The sequence below is a fragment of the Odontesthes bonariensis genome, chromosome 5 (genome assembly GCF_027942865.1).
Source record: "Odontesthes bonariensis isolate fOdoBon6 chromosome 5, fOdoBon6.hap1, whole genome shotgun sequence".
Classification (NCBI taxonomy): Eukaryota; Metazoa; Chordata; class Actinopteri; order Atheriniformes; family Atherinopsidae; genus Odontesthes; species Odontesthes bonariensis.
This window is the reverse complement of record NC_134510.1, coordinates 31,578,459-31,599,294: the sequence shown is the minus strand read 5'-3', so window position 1 is coordinate 31,599,294 and position 20,836 is coordinate 31,578,459. Positions and strand designations below refer to the sequence as shown.

The 20,836-nt window shown below is 38.0% G+C and overlaps 2 protein-coding genes across 8 annotated transcripts; both read left to right on the top strand.

Moving 5' to 3' along the window:
* The first annotated feature begins 3,152 nt into the window (after positions 1-3,152).
* LOC142380856 (uncharacterized) lies at positions 3,153-9,590 on the top strand. 4 transcript variants are annotated; one of them, XM_075466793.1, is made up of 8 exons: positions 3,153-3,293; positions 5,390-5,467; positions 6,635-6,667; positions 7,066-7,185; positions 8,079-8,300; positions 8,396-8,559; positions 8,705-8,808; positions 8,882-9,590. In XM_075466793.1, the coding sequence occupies exons 1-8, from the start codon at positions 3,227-3,229 to the stop codon at positions 9,006-9,008; spliced, it is 915 nt and encodes a 304-aa protein (XP_075322908.1). In that variant the 5' UTR covers positions 3,153-3,226; the 3' UTR covers positions 9,009-9,590. The 4 variants fall into 4 exon arrangements, with proteins under 4 accessions (XP_075322908.1, XP_075322905.1, XP_075322907.1 ...); XM_075466790.1 differs by having other exon boundaries at positions 7,899-8,300; XM_075466792.1 differs by lacking the exon at positions 6,635-6,667 and having other exon boundaries at positions 7,069-7,185; positions 7,899-8,300.
* Positions 9,591-13,530: 3,940 nt separating this feature from the next.
* On the top strand, positions 13,531-18,402 carry LOC142380855 (uncharacterized). Of its 4 annotated transcripts, none has more exons than XM_075466789.1 (8): positions 13,531-13,691; positions 14,566-14,643; positions 15,795-15,827; positions 16,219-16,338; positions 17,233-17,454; positions 17,550-17,713; positions 17,853-17,965; positions 18,039-18,402. In XM_075466789.1, exons 1-8 carry the CDS (start codon positions 13,625-13,627, stop codon positions 18,163-18,165), a joined length of 924 nt encoding a protein of 307 aa, XP_075322904.1. In that variant the 5' UTR covers positions 13,531-13,624; the 3' UTR covers positions 18,166-18,402. The 4 variants fall into 4 exon arrangements, with proteins under 4 accessions (XP_075322904.1, XP_075322901.1, XP_075322903.1 ...); XM_075466786.1 differs by having other exon boundaries at positions 17,053-17,454; XM_075466788.1 differs by lacking the exon at positions 15,795-15,827 and having other exon boundaries at positions 16,222-16,338; positions 17,053-17,454.
* The last annotated feature ends 2,434 nt before the right edge of the window (positions 18,403-20,836 follow it).

Genomic DNA, 20,836 nt, shown 5'->3' with positions numbered 1-20,836 from the left:
ACTGACCACTTGTTATCGCTAACCCTTTGATGTGACAGGACATACGGAGGTCAAAAGGTCACCTGTCATAAATCACACTTTATTACCCCCCATAAATCTTTTTTTGAGTAAAAGTATTCCTTATACTCTCTGACAAACAAACGGTTCTCCAGTAAGCGCTGAAGGACTAGACGGACGTGTTTTCGATGATCAGTTATGTCCCTTGAGAAAATGAGTATATCGTCTAAGTAGACAAAAACAAATATGTTGAGAAAATCTCGAAGGACGTCATTTACTAACGCCTGAAACACGGCGGGGGCATTGGTAAGGCCAAAAGGCATAACTAAATATTCAAAATGACCAAGGGGGGTTTTGAACGCGGTCTTCCACTCGTCTCCTTGACAAATTCTGACTAAGTGGTATGCGTTGCGGAGGTCCAGCTTGGTAACAATGGTTGCCTCCTGTACTGATTCAAATGCTGAGGACAGAAGAGGTAATGGGTATTTATTTTTGACAGTTATTTGATTTAGCCCCCGGTAATCAATACATGGTCTCAGGGAACCGTCCTTCTTTCCGACGAAGAAAAACCCTGCCCCTAGAGGGGAGGAGGAATGTCGGATGATTCCGGCGGTTAAAGAGTCATTTATATACGTTTCCATTGCTTGGCGCTCGGGACGGGAGATATTATATAAGCGGCTTGAAGGTAACAGTGCACCAAAGAGGAGGTCAATGGCACAGTCATATGGTCGATGAGGCGGCAAGGACAGGGCCTGTTGTTTGCTGAATACCCTTCTAAGGTCATGATATTCCTCAGGAATATTAGGGAGGTCGATGGGACCCGCCTCATTTTGTACTGCCGGAAGCGATCTGGCCGGCAGGGCTGATCTTAAACAGGACGAAAGGCACCGAGTTGACCAGGATTCGACTCGAGAGCTATTCCAGTCAAGATGAGGATTGTGAAACTGCAGCCATTTGATACCGAGTACTATAGAGGGGTAAGCTGAAGGAAAAACAAAGAAAGAGATTTCTTCTAGATGATTTCCTGATATTATCAACTGAACGGATTCAGTCCGGTGAGTGATCCTATGTAATTCCCTCCCATCCAGGGCGGTGACTGAGTGGAACGGCCAACTTAAAAGTCTTTATACCTGCTTGATTAACCAGAGTTTGATCAATTAAATCCTGTTCACAGCCCGAATCGATTAAAGCTGAGAGTTCTAACGAGTCGTTGTTGAAATGAATTACATTTGAGGTTTAGTTTGGTCCGTCAGAATCCCCACTTCTGGCGGACCCGCCCTTTTGGCTGAGTTTGTGCAGACACCGAAGGTTTTACAGGACAGACGGCAACGAAATGACCTGGCGCGCCACAATATAGGCACAACCCGTCCTCCCTTCGTTTTTGTTTCTCCGCAGCGGTTAAACGAGCTCGACCCAGCTGCATGGGTTCGTCTTCTGCAAGGTCACTAACGGGAACCGGCTGAGGAGAGGTTCTTGGGACTTGGGAGAATCTACCTCCGAAGGTTTGTCTGCTGCTTCTTCGCTTTCCTCTCCCGCAAGCGATTGTCAATATGTGTCGCTAAGACGATCAGCTCATTTAGTGTCTTAGGCTCTTCCATGACAGTTAGTTCGTCTTTCAGAGACTCGTTCAAAGACTGGAAAAAGGCTGCCTTTAATGCACGCGCGCCCCAGCCTGATGATGCTGCAAGCGTGCGAAACTCAATCGAGTGGTCAGCTACTGAACGGGAGCCTTGTCTTAAGCCCCAAAGCTCCCGGGAAATGCTAGTTAGATCTGGATCCTCCGAAAAGGTGAGTTTAACCTCGGTGAGAAAGGTCTGGAAGGTGCAACCAAAGTCTAATGTGTCCTTAAATCTGGCCTCTGCCCAACGTAAGGCCCTTCCTTTAAGCAGGCCAATGATATACGCGATCTTTGAGTTGTCGTGGGGATAAGGCTGGGGTGCTCTATTAATCAATTACATTTGTAAAGCACTTTTCATTTCATACGGAATCTCAAAGTGCTATGCTATTGAAGACTTGGGAGCATTGTAGGAGGAATCCTCCACAACCCGACTCACCGGAATATTTCTCCGGGTTGGGGAAACTGGCGTCACGGGGAGCTGAATTTAGCTGAGGATCCACAGGAGTGGTTGGCTGGGACATGGCGCCATCTACGGGAGAAGGAGGCTGGTTAGGCTGTAGCTTAAGAAGCAAGGCTGATACCTGATCCAATTGTTGGCGCATGGCATCTTGTTGTCCATGGAGAAGGCGAAGCGTATTGTCATGAGATTGTAATAATTGGCTCTGATCAGCTACTGAACTTCTGAGATTCTCAATGGGGTCTTGTTGGCCTGAGTGTTCTGTCATGGTTTTGCTGATTTGTCTAACCCACATACAGAGAGCCTCTCAGGAGTTCAGTAGCGGTAAAGAGTTTTATTTAAACAGATAGGGAGGAATCTCCTCAGGAAACGGATCTGGTTCCACTGCACGATCTTGATGGGCACTTGAAGGAGAACACAGGGTTAGTGGTAGAACATAGATGGATATTCCTTTGCGCTAAATTAATGAAGGCTTACTCGGAGGATGAGGGGTCCTGCTGTGGGGGGGGGGGGGGGGGGGGTACTGGGAGACCCCTGGTGGGTTCTTGAGTTCAGAGAGGCGGCTTAGTTCCTTGTCAGGAGCACGGTGGAGAGCGGACAGGGTTCGATCAGAAGGCTAAGAGAGCTGTGAATCATAGGCTGAATCCAGGCTTGGAAGATGCTTCAGGAGACCACGCTGGGCACGTTCTGAAGATGGAAATACTTTAGGAATCAAAAAGCACAACAGTAAAGTTATTCTCAAGGTTTTACAATATTCAAAGGCTTGAGGCAAGGGTTACCACGTATGGTTGACACTCAGGCGTCGAAGGACTGTCAGCATGCTCCTTAAATGCTTCCAATAACGAGGAATGATTGAACCCAGGTGTGTCGGGTAGATGGCTGGCTCACTCTCTCACGCTCCAAACACCACCTGCTGGACTCAAGGTGAAATGCCACTCCCAGACCCCAACAGAATTTTTTACCCAGTGGCAGCTCATATACAGTATGTCATGCAAATGAATCTCTGCCAAAAGCAGAAGTTTTTATTTCTCAAGTCTAATAGAAGGATGTGTCTCAGAGGAAAGAACCACTTCTCTGAAATGGTGCTCTGTTGCTCTATTACTGTGGTACTATTGTCTACAAGAGTGATAAAACTAATCAGTCAGTCTATTGCAATGGCGGAGGAGGGAGAGGTTCATTATGCTTCTGTTGTATTTAAAACTAAACAAGCCAAACCAAAAGGTAAGATGTGTTTTAACAGTTCATGTAGGAAACCCTACAATTGATATGAATCAGTCTGCTGCTTTTTTCTCATGTTCTCCTTGATAATAGTATAAGAAGAAGGAATAACTTAGAGCTGACCAATAGAGTATTTTTGCTTCGATCGTGTTGATTGTAATGAATGGATCGGTATAAAGGGGGAAATATCTACAAAAGCGAAAATTGCGGATACAAGTTTAAGCTGTGAAGAACAATTGTGTCCTTAAAATTTGGGAAAGTGAAAGTTAAAGTTGTCTGCCTTTACTGTCAGGGAGAGTATGTCAAGTCTTAACTATCACCTGCTCGCAAAGCTCACGGCTGATAAGGAGATCCCCACTTTCACCAAAGGCAGACCAGGCTGAGTAGTTTGCAGTGGAAACATCCGGAAAACTTTACAAACTTTGAACAGCGATAGCTGAATGGGTGGCTACAGCTTGCAGGCTGATTAAAGTAAAAATGTTCTGAACAGTATTTGTTAGGGCAATTTGTTTTGGATTGTTGCAAGAATAATTTTGAAATGCATTTGCATAAAGCAAACGTATTTATCTGGCTCTGGTTTGATGAGAGTATAAAAACATATCCTTTTAAGATGTCTGTGTTCCACCTCGCACCCAATGACAGCGGGGCTAGGCTCCAGCCCCCCTGCGACCCTGAATTATATTAAGTGGGCATAAAAAATGGTTGGATGGATGAATAGATAGATATGTAAGCATATCAGTGGTGTCAAAAGTACACACATTTGTTACTTAAGTAGAAGTATAGATACTGCAGTTTAAAAACACTTTGGTAAAAGTTGAAGTATCAACTTGACCTTTTTACTTAAGTAAAAGTGAAAAAGTATGTGCTCCAAAACCTACTTAAAGTATAAAAGTATAAAGTAACCTTTAAATATTTTTTTTTTTTAAAACCCACACACAAAAAGGTAGATGCCACTATATGAATTGCAAGCTTAATTTGAAAACTGATTAGTTCTACATGTGGCCCAAGACAACAATCATAAAACCATTGCTGTCAAAGACAAAGTCACTCAAGGAGCATGTTCTTTCTCAAACTTTATTGGAATTCAATCCCATCAAAAAAACTAAAAAAAGTTTACTGCCTGAAAAAATATATAACTATGCCAGTTGTTATTCCGAAAACATCAGAGGCAAGGCTAACGCCTTTGACAATTGTTAGCTGCTAACCGGGCATGTCTTGGCATGTTCCTATGCTAGCCAAGCTGCAGCAAAATATATCAATTATCAGTTCACAGTTCGGTGGTAACAAAGAATAAGCTTATATTTTACCTCTAAATGTTTTTTCAAATTGAGGGAGAGTTCTTGAACGCCAAAATTATGTGGGTCTTGGGTGTGCAGAGTTTACATTGCACATTACATTGAGTCATTTTTGCACCTGACTATTTTGAAAAAGGATAGGGCCAAGGATGAGAAAGGTCTCTTTGGTCTCCGTCTCCGTCTCCATCTCCCGATACGCTCTCGCCTGTGTCCGACCTTTCAGACATTTCGCCATCTTTTTCTGAATCGGACATTTTGCGTGGCAGCTTCGCGTTTGCAGTTAGTTGTAGAACACCTGCTCGCTTCTGACGAATGACGATTTCATTTGACGAATAGCCTAACCAATGAGTGTTTGCGTTATATGATTCATCCAATTACACTTGTTCTCACTAGGTGTGGATGGCGCACATGACGTGAAATACATAAACATTAAACTGAAGCCAAGAGTTAAAAAAAAAAAAAAACTGAAGCCAAGAGTAACGAGGCTGTTTGTTTTGAAAATGTAAGGAATAGAAAGTACAGATACTTGTGTGAAAATGTAATGAGTAGAAGTAAGAAGTAGGCAGAAAAATAAGTAATGGAGTAAAGTACAGATACCTAAAAAGTGTACTTAAGTACAGTAACAAAGTATTTGTACTTCGTTACTTGACACCTCTGAAGCATATGTATAGATAAATACCAACTATGTAGATTTAAAGAAGAACTTAAAGACTTAAAGAAACAGACTTTTGTCAATATCTTAATGTCAAGCAAAAATACATTTCACTGTGAAATAATTTTCTCATTTTTCTCGAATTCTTACAGGTAGGACGGAGGAGGAGACTGTGTATGATGAAGTCAAAGTGCGCAATGAAACAACTGAAAAAAACCTTGACTCAAATGGTAAGTCGTACAGACGGAAAAACAAAACATTAAACAGAAAAATCATAATTGAAAATATTTCCGTCTTAAACAGCTATCTGTGCTGCGATCATGAAAGGAAACTAGTTTATTGAATTTGACATTTCCCAGGTTTTATATGTATATATATATTTTATCTATAAATATACACAGAATGAGAGGGAGAGAAAGAAAAAGAGAGACACGGATATAGATAAATATAGACTTTATTGATCCAGCAGAAGAGAAATTTACACATTACAGCTGCAGTATGGTTATCAAAAAGAAGTTTGAATATCTAAAGAGAAGATATCAAGTCTAAAAAGAGGGTTGGGGTTATAGTATACAGCAGCTATTCATTAGTTACATCTTCACTAAAGTTCAACTCCACACATTTTCTTACAATATCTACAATATCCTGATGTAAAATCTAAAATGATGACTTGATTCAGGCAGGTTATTGCACATGTGACTGCACATTACAGAATGTTAATGAAACAGGAGGTTACACAGAGGAAATACATTTAGGTATGAAGAAAAACATTTATACAGTATAGTGGATGGTAAAATGTGGGTTAAAGAAGGATTAACGAATAATGAGATGATGAGCAGGAATAGGTTTTAAAAAACCATGTTGTGTACATATGAATGTTCATACTTCCGTGAAATTCTGGCTTTTGAAAATAAGTGTGAGACGACTGATGTACTTAAAAAAAGATGCAGGAAACGGTTTAAGTTTTGAGCTACGCTGGTGTAAAAACTTCTGCTGTAATGTTCCCTTTTGGGTTGTGGGTGCAGCAGCTGAACTTAATTATAACTGTTGTAAATTATGAAGTTTAGCTTTGCTCACAATGATCAAATTTGCAAATATTACAGATGAAGCTGTGGAACTTTATTTAAATGTGAATTGTTACTCATGTACTGGCTCATTTGGAACTAATGTGTCAGATGAATTGCATGCTGAGTGATTGTGAAGGGGCTGATTCAACATTCAAGGCCTCATGAGATGAAGGCATGTAAAATCGTCTCTAAAAGTCAAGAAAACTGATATTTAAGAAGCATTTTTCAGTCAAATAAATCAAAACACTCATGTAGAATTTGTTCTGAGCCTTTACATTCTGGAACAGATGTTGTGTAAAAGGTTCACTTTGCTTGTTTTTAATGCCGCAGGAAACCTGGTCATGATTGTGGATAATGTTGGAGGTATGCATGCATGCAATTTATTATGTAGAACACACTGGCACAGAGCATTTCTGAGGTGCAAGTTTCCTTTTTTTCTTTTTTACAATGTAGCAAATGAACATTCAGTACGAATGGTTGTGGGTTGAGGTTGTGCGTATGCGTATGTGTTTTGAAATGCACTGAAAAGTTTGACTTAAGATGATGTGAGACTTGAGAAGCCCTGGGAAAAAAAGATTTGCTTCTGCTTTTGTTTCTTCTCCTTTTTTTCTTTTTTTTCAATTGATAATGTGTTCAAAATACACTCTTGTGAATACCGACATTAATTGAAGATGCTGGGGAAAAAGGGTAACTGTGGGTTCCTCCAACATTTCATGAGCTCAGACTTCTAAAGTCACATATGTGCATGTGTTTAACCTCAGCAGGACTCTTGGCAAACAAGGAAACTGAAAAAAGGAGTCATCTCTATCAGTGGTCGGCTTGCTGCTTTGGGACTGTTTGTGTCATTTTGCTGTTGGGCATCATAGGTGTCTGTGTCTACCGTGAGTATGAAAACAGGCATCAATTCATAATAAATTCAGAAGAAATATCCGTATTAATTTCCTCTGTGACATCATTCACCGTAATGGCACTTTGACTCACCTTCTATACGTTTCTTCTTGGAAGTTTCTAAGTTTGTCAAGAGCAAACTTAGAAAGTGGACCCATAAACTGATGAAGCAATATGTGCAGAGAGCAAATAATTCAGGTTCTCAGTTGTACTTTTTTGACATGTTCAGGACAGTATACCAGTTCAATGTATATTTTACAATTAATTAGGCCAACTGTGATGCAAAATGCATGCAGTAAATCTTTGGCTTGAAATAAAATCCTCAACAATTTTACTATTAATTCCTGTTTTAGTGATTTTAACTTAAATCTAGAGTGCACAGCTGTTATTTTGATTTTAAAACATCCAAATTTTCTGAATGAAACAACATATTCGGGCCTGAGGGCCACACATAGACAGTGGATGTTAGAACATCTTGATAAATAAACTAACTAATGGTGCATTTGAGGCATTTTTGAGGGATTTCAGTTGATTTTGTTTAGCTGTTAGCTCCCAGAAGGCTGGAAAGAACGAGGTAGAACAGATAGAAAAAAGCTTTATTGTGGTGATCTGCCAAACACATAATAGAAAAAACCCACATTGTATTACCACCATCCATTAAGGAAATTTAAGCAAATCACCATTAAGCAAAATTTTCTTTTTGCAGTTACATTCATTCATGAGAGTGAGAGCCAGTTAAAATCCAACCAGACTGCTCTGCTGTCTGAAAATTCCAATCTGACCAAACTCAACAACAAACTAACATCTGACAACAAAAACTTGACGAGTAACCATAACGATCTGACAGTCCAGATGAATAACCTGACACAAGCCTATGATGTCTTAGAAAACAAGATCACGAACCTGACTGCAGAAAACAAGAACCTTTCAAAGCAAAACCAGGAGCTAAACACACAAAAGCAGGAGCTGAACACACAAAACCAGGAGCTGGAGGCTGAGAGGAAAAACCTGACAGAACAAGTACAAAACACGGAGGCTAAGCAGGTTGAGTTCAACGTCAGTCGAGCTCAGTGGAGCATTGATGCCTACTGTCCAAAAAAAGATAACGGTATGTTAAGATCCCAATATATTTATGTCCAAATACAGACAATAGCAATATCATTATGCAATGAAATGTTTATTTATTGATCCTTGTTGTTTCAGCAAGAACATGTAACCAATGTGAGAAAGGCTGGTTACTCATAACAAGCAGCTGCTATGCAGTAAATGACTATCAGCCTGATAAAAGGAGAAGCTGGGAAGGAGCTCGAGAAGACTGCAGAGGAAAGGGTTCAGATCTGGTTGTTGTGGGTGATAATCCTGAAAAGGTAATAAAATAACTGAACTCACAGGCAATATGAAATGAATATATATATTTTGATTATCTGAACACGCACTGACTAATTTCATCACAGTGTCTACATTCGAGCAACATTTAAATATCTCAGATAACTTCCTCCCTGTTTTCCTCAGACATCTGTTAACGGAGAGATTTGGACGACCTCTGGATTCTGGATCGGCCTGAAAGCAGAAAATGGGAAATGGAAGTGGGTCGATGGAAGTGTTTTGGCTGACAAGTAAGAGACACAACATTCTTATCACTTTGAATAATAAAAACTATCAGGCTTGATCTAACAAAGTTTTCTTCAGCTCCTGGATGACACAAGAGCCCCAGGATGGTCATTGTGTAATACTTGTCAAAGACAAAGGATGGAAATCAGTGAGCTGTGATGGAAAGCAGCAATGGATCTGTGAGAAGGCAGCTTTATCTGTTTAAATCCTGCTGTTACACTGAAGTAAAAAACTTGCATTTCACTTTTTCTAAAAAAAAATGTCATAGTTTTATTTATCTTCTACATCATCAAAAGAAAGTGCTGATTTAAGCAGTTATATGAGGATGTGTCTGTGAAAAAGACATTCAAATGTTTTCTCCAAATGTAATTAGATATGAAAACTATACTCAACTATTATATTATTATTTGTTTTTGTTTGTCCTGCAGTTCTTATATTTGTTGCTGCTTTTTGACCAGCAGAGGGCGCTGTATGAGTTTTGATAAAATGCTACAATGACTGTCGAAATAAATATTTGATGTAAGAAAATATTTTCCTGTTACGCTGCAACTGATGTTAAACATCTGCTTTGTAGAAAATGCACGTTTCTGTCTGTTGTAAGTAACCAAAACATTGTCACATTGTTGATTTCTTTTTTTTCTTTATAAAGTCAGTAACGGTCGTTAATTAGTACCAGCAGCTCCAAAAAAGAAACCAGTGAGTGAGTGTGTGTTTAACAAAAAGCAATAATATCTATTAAAAGGAGCTTCAGTATCTTAGTTAGCCTATCTTTATTTCATTTTCTTTACTGAGCAGATAAGATCAGAGGACATAGTCATTGTACTCCAGGAGACTTATGATTTTAAATGTGAGATGGATCTTTCCGTGCAGACTTCATATCAGAGTGTTTGAGTTCTGACTCCACACACATCTGTCAAGTTTGAAACTGATAAACTCCACACTTAGTGTTAAAAAAGATCCTCATGTTCTGTCAGTCATGCCATGGACTCATGCCATGTGTTTTATGTTTTAGATCATGTTTGGTTTTTAGATAATGTCTTTAGTTCTTAGTTAGATCATGTTTTAGGTTCAGGTCTTTTGTTTTCATGTCATGCCATCAGCCTCACGTCCCTCACCTGTGTTTTCCCCTTCAGCTGCACTCAATCCCTAATCACCCTCCACAGTATTTAGTTTTCAGGTTTCCTTTCAGCTCTTATGAGATCCTTCCCCATCACCATAAATGTCACAGAAAAGTCACAGAAAAGTCACAGAAAAGTCACAGAAAAGTCACAGATAAGTCACAGATAAGTCACAGATAAGTTTCCATGCTTTGTTTTGTTTTGTTTTGTTTCGGTATATTTTTCCACAGTTTAGGTTTTTGTGTCCGGCTCAGCCGCGCCTTTTGTTTACCATCTTATTGTGAAATTTACTCAGTTTTGCTTTTATCCCCAATTCTGCATCCGCGTCCTCCCTTCAAACCCAACCTCCCTGACACTGTCAGTTTCAGGTCAAATACTGCCTGATAGATTATAAATGCGGGATGCATTTTGAAGCATAACACTGACAACACTTTAGGTAAAAACTTAATTTACCACAGTCTGTTGTGTGAGAATTATTGGGTTCAGCTCAATAAATTTGGAATCATTCTGCAAATAAGGGCTGATTTACTGCAGATACTCAAATTTTTAAAAAACCTGGAAAATAGTTTGAGAGAGTGCAAGATTGTTGTGGTGTTGGAGCACCTCAAGAGGAAAATGTAACAGGGGAACTGAGGGAACGTTTAAAGCCATTTTACAAGAGAGAGTTTAAGTCAGTTTCTCTGTACGGTGCAAAACTGCCCAGTAAGACTCAGACTAACCCACAGCTGTATGACCCTCATTCTGCTGCTCATGTAGACAAGCACATATACAGTTCACATGTCAGAACGCATACAATAATTACATTATATAAAATCATAATTATTGTATATATTTTATGAAATGTTGCATTACATATAAACATGTATTATTCCTAGTAACAGTAGACCCTGTTTTGTTGCTTTTCCTTCAACAGCCCAAAAAGCTGTTCAGAAAATGATTACAGAAATGATTATATTGTTCCTATGCTGTATAGTAGTCACATAAGCTTTAGTTTATTCCCATAGTATAAATCCATGCAGGTCATGAAGGTTAAAGAAGTTTCTCTGCTTGTACGTTAATCCTGTGACACATCTGTCCATCTGTTCATACGTCCATCCATTGATAAATTCCATGCGTATTCAAAATCTAGTTTGTTTTTCAGTGTCAATAGAAAGATGTTTTATTATTTGATTATGACAATCGAGCTGAAAGATGAGCTGCAGCAGTGAGATGAAAGATTCCTCCTGTGAACAGTGACCATGAACAGAGTCTGTTGTTCATGTTTTCATGTAATACAAACAGGGCTTTTAGTTTAAGAAAAAAAATGTAAATCTTATCATTGCTTTTTAAAACTGTTCTGTGAACATAAACACCCACAGAGATCGAGACAGGAACAAGTCTATCTATCAGGGAGGTCAATTTTGGGTTTTACAAAGAGGAACTTCATGTTCGTTCGAAGGGGTTTCAGTCTTTCAGCGCCGTTACTGTAAATGAAAAGAAGATGATGAGAACATCCATGAAGATCAAACCTGAGTATTAACCCTTTAAGGTTCTTCTCTGGTGTGTTGTAGAGAATGTAGAGTATAGTTTCAGTGGCTAAAACGTATTTCATAAGACTTTTGTGGTGATAAACCTGCCTTTTAAATATTTAAACTTCTTTTTTTATTGTCTCTTGACATTTCCATCCATCCATCGTCTACAATTATTTTATCCAATTTAAGGTTTGGGTTGGAAGCTGTAGCCTGTTCCAGCTGCCAACAATCCATCGCAGGGCCAGCACAGACAATCATGCACACTCAATTCTAGCTTCAAATTTGGATCACCAATGAACCAAACATGCATATTTTTGCACTTTGAGCAGAAGCCGGACTACCCAGAGAGAAGCCACACATGCACGGAAGAACATGCAGCAGACTGCTGCTGTTTGGCCTGCAGATGGTGCTGCATTTCCCTTGACAAAGTGGTTCCAGGGCTGTTGTCTGAATTCTGGTGTAAAGAGCATGCACATACAGAGGGGATAGTTTATCTTATTATGTTATGGATTTAGTATCAAATGCATGTTTCAGTCTGTTAAAATGAAGAAAAAGTTGTCATACTGTTGTTGTTTTTACCTTTCTAGGTAAATTGAGGTTGTTGAAATACATCAACCTGATATGGAACTAAAGGAAGTCCGAGCTCAGTATATTTAACCTGTCAGTCAAACTATCAACAGAGCATCAGATAAGGACATGATGTTAATTCTGAGAGGGAAGTGGGGAAGAATGACTGTCTAACAAGGCTTCAGTTCTTTTCATTGGTGTTCAATAGAATCCTGATAAAGTCAAAACTAAATTAGGTCCTGAGCTGTAAAACGAGATAAATGGTCACACTGTCATCTCATTGCAGGATGGTCCTGGTGTTCTACTGTCTGCAGAGTTTACATGTTCACCTGTTTCCAGGAGTTTCTGGTGTGGTTCAGGTGAATGTTTCTTTGGGTTTTGACCTTCTATGAACTGTCAGATCTGTCAAGATGAAGCCTCACCATCATAATTCTAAACAGACAGATTGAAATAGGAATGTTCACATTGTTTGCTTTAAAAGGACACTGTCAGGCTTTATATATGGGTCTTTAGTCACAAATTAAAAAAAAATGTTGATGGAAAATGTTACCATCAGTTGATAAAAGCTGAAGTGCAGCAGCCTGATAAGATGCAGGCACATGGTGTGAGTTCAAACCGTTGAGGGAAGATTTCTCAACAACTTAGAATTCGATTCTAGCCAAAGTCAAACTGTCTAAACTTCTGAACAGAAAACAAAAAGCACATAAAAACACATACATGTGTGTGGTTTTCAAAGTTGGAGAATTACACACTTTTTGAGGAAATCCAAATGTTTATTCTCCTTGTGATCAAGAACATTTATTAGTCAGAAAGCCTGAACTGAGGAGGGGAAAATTCAGACAAATTTCTCTCTTTGATCTCCCTGCAGATTACATAGAAAAGCATGCCATGGGATCTAAACCTGGCCATGTCCCTAACCCTAACCTTGTGCTTTTTGCTCGCAACCATTAGTGGGTGGAAGAAAACAAAAAAAAAGGAACTTGGAGAACATCGTACCGATTGGGATGAGAACTGGCAACCTCGTACATGAAGGTCAGAAGGTTTAACACCATCCACCAGCCCTCATTACACCGCCAGTATTAACGTTGCCACATCAGCCACATCAGCAGTGCTGCAGGAGCTGTTACAAAGAGGAGAACTGATGGGAAAATGTTGCTGTTGTACATTTTAAATGGTAAAGTATTTTCTGAGGAGCAATGAATGCATTTTACAGTCTGTCATGAGATCGTGACGCAGCACCGAACCTGGATGAAATGCAATTACTGTCAGGAATTTATCAACTTTATTTAAAATATGATATACTCTAAATGATTTTCCAACAAATATCAAAATACCTAATGCATATGTGACAGTTAAAAAGAAATGAGCTACCTGAATGTGAAATTTTAGAATAAGTGATAATCAGTATTTTGATTTTCAGTTGAATTTTTTACCCAGTGGCCGCTCATATACAGTATGTCATGCAAATGAATCTCTGCCAAAAGCAGAAGTTTTTATTTCTCAAGTCTAATAGAAGGATGTGTCTCAGAGGAAAGAACCACTTCTCTGAAATGGTGCTCTGTTGCTCTATTACTGTGGTACTATTGTCTACAAGAGTGATAAAACTAATCAGTTAGTCTATTGCAATGGCGGAGGAGGGAGAGGTTCATTATGCTTCTGTTGTATTTAAAACTAAACAAGCCAAACCAAAAGGTAAGATGTGTTTTTAACAGTTCATGTAGGAAACCCTACAATTGATATGAATCAGTCTGCTGCTTTTTTCTCATGTTCTCCTTGATAATAGTATAAGAAGAAGGAATAACTTAGAGCTGACTAATAGACTATTTTTGCTTCGATCGTGTTGATTGTAATGAATGGATCGGTATATAGGGCGAAATATCTACAAAAGTGAAAATTGCGGATACAAGTTTAAGCTGTGAAGAACAATTGTGTCCTTAAAATTTGGGAAAGTGAAAGTTAAAGTTGTCTGCCTTTACTGTCAGGGAGAGTATGTCAAGTCTTAACTATCACTTGCTCGCAAAGCTCACGGCTGATAAGGAGATCCCCACTTTCACCAAAGGCAGACCAGGCTGAGTAGTTTGCAGTGGAAACATCCGGAAAACTTTACAAACTTTGAACAGCGATAGCTGAATGGGTGGCTACAGCTTGCAGGCTGATTAAAGTAAAAATGTTCTGAACAGTATTTGTTAGGGCAATTTGTTTTGGATTGTTGCAAGAATAATTTTGAAATGCATTTGCATAAAGCAAACGTATTTATCTGGCTCTGTTTTGATGAGAGTATAAAAAACATATCCTTTTAAGATGCCTGTGTTCCACCTCGCACCCAATGACAGCTGGGCTAGGCTCCAGCCCCCCTGCGACCCTGAATTATATTAAGTGGGCATAAAAAATGGTTGGATGGATGGATAGATAGATATGTAAGCATATGTATAGATGAATACCAACTATGTAGATTTAAAGAAGAACTTAAAGACTTAAAGAAACAGACTTTTGTCAATATCTTAATGTCAAGCAAAAATACATTTCACTGTGAAATAATTTTCTCATTTTTCTCGAATTCTTACAGGTAGGACGGAGGAGGAGACTGTGTATGATGAAGTCAAAGTGCGCAATGAAACAACTGAAAAAAACCTTGACTCAAATGGTAAGTCGTACAGACGGACAAAAAAACCATTAAACAGAAAAATCACAAGTGAAAACATTTCCATCTTAAACAGCTATCTGTGCTGCGATCATGAAAGGAAACTAGTTTATTGAATTTGACATTTCCCAGGTTTTATATGTATATATATTTATATCTATAAATATACACAGAACGAGAGGGAGAGAAAGAGAAAGAGAGACACGGATATAGATAAATATAGACTTTATTGATCCAGCAGAAGAGGAATTTACACATTACAGCTGCAGTATAGTTATCAAAAAGAAGTTTGAATATCTAAAGAGAAGATATCAAGTCTAAAAATAAGGTTGGGGTTATAGTATACAGCAGCTATTCATTAGTTACATCTTCACTAAAGTTCAACTCCACACGGTTTCTTACAATGTCTACAATATCCTGATGTAAAATCTAAAATGATGACTTGATTCAGGCAGGTCATTGCACATGTGACTGCACATTACAGAATGTTAATGAAACAGGAGGTTACACAGAGGAAATACATTTAGGTATGAAGAAAAACATTTATATAAAATGTGGGTTATAGAAGGATTAACGAATAATGAGATGATGGGCAGGAATAGGTTTTAAAAAACCATGTTGTGTATACATGAATGTTCATACTTCCGTGAAATTCTGGCTTTTGAAAAGAAGTGTGAGACGACTGATGTACTTAAAAAAAGATGCAGGAAACGGTTTAAGCTTTGTGCTACGCTGGTGTAAAAATTTCTGCTGTCATGTTCCCTTTTGGGTTGTGGGTGCAGCAGCTGAACTTAATTATAACTGTTGTAAATGATGAAGTTTAGCTTTGCTCACAATGATCAAATTTGCAAATATTACAGATGAAGCAGTGGAACTTTATTTAAATGTGAATTGTTACTCATGTACTGGCTCATTTGGAACTAATGTGTCAGATGAATTGCATGCTGAGTGATTGTGAAGGGGCTGATTCAACATTCAAGGCCTCATGGGATGAAGGCATGTAAAACGGTCTCTAAAAGTCAAGAAAACTGATATTTAAGAAGCATTTTTCAGTCAAATAAATCAAAACACTCATGTAGAATTTGTTCAGAGCCTTTACATTCTGGAACAGATGTTGTGTAAAAGGTTCACTTTGCTTATTTTTAATGCCGCAGGAAACCTGGTCATGATTGTGGATAATGTTGGAGGTATGCATGCATGCAATTTATTATGTAGAACACACTGACACAAAGCATTTTTAAGGTGCAAGTTTCCTTTTTTTCTTTTTTACAATGTAGCAAATGAACATTCAGTACGAATGGTTGTGGGTTGAGGTTGTGTGTATGTGTTTTGAAATGCACTGAAAAGTTTGACTTAAGATGATGTGAGACTTGAGAAGCCCTGGGAAAAATGATTTGCTTCTGCTTTTGTTTCTTCTTCTTTTTTGAATTGTTTTCAATTGATAATATGTTCAAAATACACTCTTGTGAATACCGACATTAAGGGAAGATGCTGGGGAAAAAGGGTAACTGTGGGTTCCTCCAACATTTCATGAGCTCAGACTTCTAAAGTCACATATGTGCATGTGTTTAACCTCAGCAGGACTCTTGGCAAACAAGGAAACTGAAAAAAGGAGTCATCTCTATCAGTGGTCGGCTTGCTGCTTTGGGACTGTTTGTGTCATTTTGCTGTTGGGCATCATAGGTGTCTGTGTCTACCGTGAGTATGAAAAATAAGCATCAATTCATAATAAATCCAGAAGAAATATCCGTATTAATTTCCTCTGTGACATCATTCACCGTAATAGCACTTTGACTCACCTTCTATACGTTTCTTCTTGGAAGTTTCTAAGTTTGTCAAGAGCAAACTTAGAAAGTGGACCCAAAAACTGATGAAGCAATATGTGCAGAGAGCAAATAATTCAGGTTCTCAGTTGTATTTTTTTGACATGTTCAGTACAGTATACCAGTTCAATGTATATTTTACAATTAATTAGGCCAACTGTGATGCAAAATGCATGCAGTAAATCTTTGGCTTGAAATAAAATCCTCAACAATTTTACTATTAATTCCTGTTTTAGTGATTTTAACTTAAATCTAGAGTACACAGCTGTTATTTTGAATTTAAAACATCCAAATTTTCTGAATGAAACAACATATTCGGGCCTGAGGGCCACACATAGACAGTGGATGTTAGAACATCTTGAAAAATAAACTAACTAATGGTGCATTTGAGGCATTTTTGAGGGATTTCAGTTGATTTTGTTTTGCTGTCAGCTCCCAGAATGCTGGAAAGAACGAGGTAGAACAGATAGAAAAAAGCTTTATTGTGGTAATCTACCAAACCCATAATAGAAAAAACCCACATTGTATTACCACCATCCATTAAGGAAATTTAAGCAAATCACCATTAAGCAAAATTTTCTTTTTGCAGTTACATTCATTCATGAGAGTGAGAGCCAGTTAAAATCCAACCAAACTGCTTTGCTGGCTGAAAATTCCAACCTGACCAAAGTCAACAACAAACTAACATCGGACAACGAAAACTTGACAAGGAACCATAACGATCTGACAGTCCAGATGAACAACCTGACACAAGCCTATGATGTCTTAGAAAACAAGATCACGAACCTGACTGCAGAAAACAAGAACCTTTCAAAGCAAAACCAGGAGCTGAACACACAAAACCAGGAGCTGAACACACAAAACCAGGAGCTGGAGGCTGACAGGAAAAACCTGACAGAACAAGTAGAAAACATGGAGGCTATGCAGGTTGAGTTCAACATCAGTCGAGCTCAGTGGAGCATTGATGCCTACTGTCCAAAAAAAGATAACGGTATGTCAAGATCCCAATATATTTATGTCCAAATATAGATAATAGTAATATCATTATGCAATGAAATGTTTATTTGTCGATCCTTGTTGTTTCAGCAAGAACATGTAACCAATGTGAGAAAGGCTGGATACACCCTCAGTCGAGCTGCTATGCAGTAAATGACCATGTGCCTGATAAAAGGAGAAGCTGGGAAGGAGCTCGAGAAGACTGCAGAGGAAAGGGTTCAGATCTGGTTGTTGTGGGTGATGACAATGAAAAGGTAATAAAATAAGTGAAGTGACAGGCCATATGAAATGAAAAACATATTTTCATGATCTGAACACACACTGACTAATTTGATCACGGTGTCTACATTCAATCCAAATGATCTCTGATAACTTCCTCCCTGTTTTCCTCAGAAAACTGTCAGTGATTACAGTTGGGACAGTTCTGGGTGGAATGGATTCTGGATCGGCCTGAAAGCAGAAAATGGGAAATGGAAGTGGGTCGATGGAAGTGATTTGGCTGACAAGTAAGAGACACAACATTCTTATCACTTTGAATAATAAAAACTATCAGCCTTGATCTAACAAAGTTTTCTTCAGCTCCTGGATGACACAAGAGCCCCAGGATGGTCAATGTGTAATATCCGTCCAAAATGAAGGATGGAAATCAGTGAGCTGTGATGGAAAGCAGCAATGGATCTGTGAGAAGGCAGCTTTATCTGTTTAAATCCTGCTGTTACACTGAAGTAAAAAAACTTGCATTTCACTTTTTCTAAAACAAATGTTCATAGTTTTATTTATCTTCTACATCATCAAAAGAAAGTGCTGATTTAAGCAGTTATATGAGGATGTGTCTGTGAAAAAGACATTCAAATGTTTTCTCCAAATGTAATTAGATATGAAAACTATACTCAACTATTATATTTGTGAGAATGCATTAAGCATTCTCACTATTAAGTTCCTGTTTCTCTTTATTATTATTCCGTATTATTCCGCCGTTTTTCGGCATTCAAATTCTTCAGCATACTTTCAGCTATTTCAACAAATTTGGTATCAAAATGTTCAGCTCTTTCAGCTCTTTTCTGCTATTACTTTTAGTATTTCTAACTTTTCAACTTTTTAAGATATTAAGCTTTTTGTTCAACTTTTTCCCCCATTAAAAGTAATGGTAAATCTTCAAATCCTTTCAAATCCTTTCAAATCTTAACTGCTTCAGCATACTTTCAGCTAGAGACACCATTCAAATTTTTAAGTGTTCATAAGACATTCAGCTATTACAAAATGTTTCATCTTTTAAAAATATTCGGCCAATTTTGAAATATGACAGTTTCAAAAATATGAAAATTAAGTTCTTCAAATCCTTATCTTCAAATCCCTTCAAATCCTTCAAATCCTTTCAAATCCTTTCAAATCGTAACTAGTTCAGCATACTTTCAGCTAGAGACACCATTCAAATTTTAAAATGTTCATAAGACATTCAGCTATTACAAAATGATTCATCTTTTAAAAATATTCGGCCAATTTTGAAATATGACAGTTTAAAAAATATGAAAATTAAGTTCCTTCTTCGATTTTAGAGTGAGACATTCAGCAGTGCTGATAAGTTTCAACTTTTCAAACACATTACTATAACTTTCATACAGTTTAACTGAAAGAAACAAATTATACCTTAAAATGTAGGAAAACTTGTCCTCTTTCAGCCAATGTAACTCCTAAAGAGCTCACATGGACAGATTTTGAACTATGAGCCTTTAAGCTTGAACAAATTCTCAAATTCTGACGAAATCTGCCATTTGTGAGTCCTCAAAACCAGCTTCAAGTGTTTTCAAACTGCTTCGATTTAAATATAGTTCACTCCACAGATGTAAAACTACTTTGCTAACTTCCTCTAAGCCTTCTGTTTCTAATGGTGTTAAAATTATTTTTCTAGCTGCTCAACTTTTCTCACAAGACGTATTTGAAGTCAGTGTTCGGCGTCATTTCTCTCCCGCGATCGGCGGGCGGCCGTCTCATCTGTCCATATATGTTGTGTGTGTTCAAACTGCTTCGATTTAAATATAGTTGACTCCACAGATGTAAAACTACTTTGCTAAGTTCCTCTAAGCCTTCTGCTTCTAATGGTGTTAAAATAATTTTGCTAGCTGTTCAACTTTTGTCACAAGACATGTTAGAAGACAGTCTGCGCCTCAGATTTGTTCCGCGGCTGCAGCAGCTGTGCTCTGTGTCTGTCTGTGTAGTCTTTAACTAGGTTATATGCACTTCCTGTTTAACAGAACGAAATGGCTTAATGGTAACACTAACAGCCTTTCGTGCAGGTGGCCTGGGTTCAATACCCAGTATGTCAGACTACATTTTTAATTTTTTTTTTTTATATAACTATTTAAGCATACTTTCAGCCATTTCAATTGTTTCTAGCTTAAGTTTATCTTCAAATCCTTTCAAATCCTTTCAAATCCTTCAAATCCTTTCAAATCTTAACTACTTTAGCATACTTTCAGCTAGAGACACCATTCAAATTTTAAAATGTTCAAATCTTTTAGCTTCTTAAGATTTTTTTAGCAAGGTAATTCAGCTCATGCATTCTCACAGCTGTTTCGCAGGAACAGCTCTTTCTAGTATTAATTGTTTTTGTTTGTCCTGCAGTTCTTATATTTGTTGCTGCTTTTTGACCAGCAGAGGGCGCTGTATGAGTTTTGATAAAATGCTACAATGACTGTCGAAATAAATATTTGATGTAAGAAAATATTTTCCTGTTACGCTGCAACTGACATTAAACATCTGCTTTGTAGAAAATGCACGTTTCTGTCTGTTGTAAGTAACCAAAACATTGTCACATTGTTGATTTCTTTTTTTTTTCTTTATAAAGTCAGTAACGGTCGTTAATTAGTACCAGCAGCTCCAAAAAAGAAACCAGTGAGTGAGTGTGTGTTTAACAAAAAGCAATAATATCTATTAAAAGGAGCTTCAGTATCTTAGTTAGCCTATCTTTATTTTTTTTTTTTCTTTACTGAGCAGATGAGATCAGAGGACATATTCATTGTACTCCAGGAGACTTCTGGTTTTAAATGTGAGTTGGATCTTTCTGTGCAGACTTCATATCAGAGTGTTTGAGCTCTGACTCCACACACATCTGTCAAGTTTGAAACTGATAAACTCCACACTTAGTGTTAAAAAAGATCCTCGTGTTCTGTCAGTTTCAGGTCAAATACTGCCTGATAGATTATAAATGCGGGATGCATTTTGAAGCATAACACTGACAACACTTTAGGTAAAAACTTAATTTACCATAGTCTGTTGTGTGAGAATTATTTGGTTCAGCTCAATAAATTTTAAATCATTCTGCAAATAAGGGCTGATTTACTGCAGATACTCAATTTTTTTTAAAAACCTGGAAAATA

What these genes read in the sequence shown, in the direction of transcription:
- LOC142380856 (XM_075466790.1), top strand. Translation starts at nt 3,227, where the DNA reads ATGGCGGAGGAGGGAGAGGTTCATTATGCTTCTGTTGTATTTAAAACT. An exon ending in CATAGGTGTCTGTGTCTACC is followed by an intron (nt 7,186 to 7,898) that starts GTGAGTATGAAA and finishes TTCTTTTTGCAG; the next exon opens with TTACATTCATTCATGAGAGT. An exon ending in TGGGTGATAATCCTGAAAAG is followed by an intron (nt 8,560 to 8,704) that starts GTAATAAAATAA and finishes TGTTTTCCTCAG; the next exon opens with ACATCTGTTAACGGAGAGAT.
- LOC142380855 (XM_075466786.1), top strand. Translation starts at nt 13,625, where the DNA reads ATGGCGGAGGAGGGAGAGGTTCATTATGCTTCTGTTGTATTTAAAACT. An exon ending in TAAACAAGCCAAACCAAAAG is followed by an intron (nt 13,692 to 14,565) that starts GTAAGATGTGTT and finishes GAATTCTTACAG; the next exon opens with GTAGGACGGAGGAGGAGACT. An exon ending in CTGTCCAAAAAAAGATAACG is followed by an intron (nt 17,455 to 17,549) that starts GTATGTCAAGAT and finishes TTGTTGTTTCAG; the next exon opens with CAAGAACATGTAACCAATGT.